Below are 2,500 nucleotides of genomic sequence, written 5' to 3' on the forward strand. Positions count from 1 at the left end.
TAATGCGTCCTGAAGTAAAGTGAAACGGCTATAAACTCCAGGAAGATAAAGTCGTTGTGTGCAGAGCCATAGACCTTTATAAGTATAATAATGGAAACTGGGTTCATCTTAACTGAAAGCTACAGTACGTCATGTTTGCTGGCCTCATGCATCAAACACCTGTCAGTCAACACGTAACCTCAAAGGGTTAAACAAATAACGCACAGCACTTCTATGATTACAGAAAAGTTCTTGCTGTTATAATTCACTTACCTTTTAGTACATTTTTGTGAGATTACTATTACTACCGCTATTTAAAAAAAAATAATAATAATTTGCCTGAATGTAAAGCTGTAATGTAGTCTTGTTGTGGCGCCCCGCCATGGAAGAATGAATGTACAGTTGGAGTTTGCATGTTCTCCCTGCATTCGCGTGGGTTTCCTCCGGGTGCTCCGGTTTCCCCCACAGTCCAAAGACATGCGGTACAGGTGAATTGGGTAGGCTAAATAGTCCATATGAGTGTGTGTATGGATGTTTCCCAGAGATGGGTTGCGGCTGGAAGGGCATCCACTGCGTAAAAACCTCCTGGATAAGTTGGCGGTTCATTCCGCTGTGGCGACCCCGAATTAATAAAGGGACAAAGCCAACAAGAAAATGAATGAATGAATGATTAATTATTGCTTAATATCTGTGACAACAGTGAAATTTAATGAAAATGCAGGTGCTTCAAAGATTTAATGATGGAATATTTGGCATTCAATGGAGGTAAATTTCAAACAACTTAAATCAATACATACAGTAGGTGATCATACTAAATTTGTTGTATCTTATTAAAGGATTAAAAACTTATCGCTGACAAATTTAAAATGGATTAATTTGCATTTTGGGGCTGCACAGTTATTTTTATTTGTTAAAATCTTATAATATGTCTTAAAATTCTTGATCTAAACATGCCTGACAAGATTTTTCTCGTCATAAATTGTCACACTAACACTTTAGTCATTCCTGTGCTCCACTGCATGATCAGTTTAAATGTGCTTCATTTTTAGACAAATATGATAAACACACAGCTTGTTTTATAAATATGAATAATCCACATCTTCAAAGAATGCTAAAGAGTTTTGCATTTAATCAGGTTCCCTAATGAAAAAAGCAGTCAGTGTTTTCCGTAAATCGTAAAACATAACACACTGAAACATCAAACCCTACGCACTACAGAAAGTTACAGTTGTTTAGAGAAAGCTTTAATTCAATACACTTTGCTAAGAAAACAATTAACAGGACACATTGTAAAGCATGAAAAATAATTAAAGCTGTATTACACATATAAAATTTTTAATGCTTGAAAACCCCCACTTCTTATTAGACATTACAATTAGGTCAAGTAAGGGGAGAAACGAAACGTCAAACTGTTTCTCAACTCAAAGCAAGTAAGAGTCATCTAAATATGTTGAAACAATCTTTTACTAAATTTCTAGCAGCTAAAAAACACTACAACCACTAACAACAGTTAAAAATGAGATGAATTCTCCTCAGAATATCATATTAATTGTTACAGCAGATTTTAATGTCTTCATGTAGTTAAGCTGCAATCAAAATCTAATGGAAGTGAAATGCAGGAGGTTCAAAGATTGAATTTTGCTTGAATATTTGGTATTCATTGCAAGTGCATTTCTGAGAGCTATTGTTAAAAAAAAAATCTATATATGGGTTATCAAGACTGGATTATTTAAATGAGATTAATTAAAATGTATTCGTATAGCACAATTCAAACCACACAGTTTTTGACAAAAAAAAGTCTCTACAAAAAAAATCATATGAATTATTATAGTATATTTTAAAACTGTCATGCCTTATAACCGCATTTAAAAGATTAGAGTTGCATAATTTACTTCACATTTTGTGAATTTTAGATAGATAGATAGATAGATAGATAGATAGATAGATAGATAGATAGATAGATAGATAGATAGATAGATAGATAGATAGATAGATAGATAGATAGATAGATAGATAGATAGATAGATAGATAGATAGATAGATAGATAGATAGATAGATAGAATCAAAACTTTGACTGCCATGTTAGTTCTTACCTCTTTTATTGCCATTCCAAATGTGATGGTTTATAATCCGTCAGTTGGTCTATGCTGATGTTAATGTGTGTGTGTTGTGTTTGTGTGTGTTTCAGGACATGGGCTGAAATTGGAAAGGTATCTCCTTTCAGAAAGAGGCTAATTAATTCCAGTGGAGGAGACGGCAGGAGGCCCGGGCACAAAGGGATCTCTCCTCCCCTTCTCCAGCTCAATCAAACCTCCAGCACCATCAGCCATGAGATTTCAGCACAGCATGATGATCAACATCAGCTTCAGTTCGGTACAACAACAACAACAAGTCTCCGCTACATGCTAACAGGTTGCTCATTTCAGCTGCTCCTCACAGTCACTTTGAGGATCTAAGTGTTGGCCGGTATGGTTTTTAGGATATAATTAAAGCTTTATTATGTGCCACTGTTGGGTTTGG

At 34.9% G+C, this 2,500-nt stretch overlaps 2 protein-coding genes across 2 annotated transcripts in view; one reads left to right on the top strand and one right to left on the bottom strand.

Annotated features, from left to right (window-relative positions):
* Positions 1 to 2,500, top strand: part of rbm38 (RNA binding motif protein 38) — a 199,313-nt gene that overhangs the window by 72,095 nt on the left and 124,718 nt on the right. The window lies entirely within an intron of this gene.
* Positions 1 to 2,500, bottom strand: part of LOC101885864 (aquaporin-4) — a 14,961-nt gene that overhangs the window by 12,372 nt on the left and 89 nt on the right. The window contains exon 1 of the mRNA XM_005174125.6: positions 2,074 to 2,500. This exon is cut by the window's right edge and continues 89 nt beyond it. Coding sequence (XP_005174182.1) covers positions 2,074 to 2,088 — 15 coding nt within the window. The 5' untranslated portion in view covers positions 2,089 to 2,500. The remainder of the gene's footprint in view (positions 1 to 2,073) is intronic.

This window comes from Danio rerio, chromosome 23 (assembly GCF_049306965.1).
Source record: "Danio rerio strain Tuebingen ecotype United States chromosome 23, GRCz12tu, whole genome shotgun sequence".
Taxonomy (NCBI): Eukaryota; Metazoa; Chordata; class Actinopteri; order Cypriniformes; family Danionidae; genus Danio; species Danio rerio.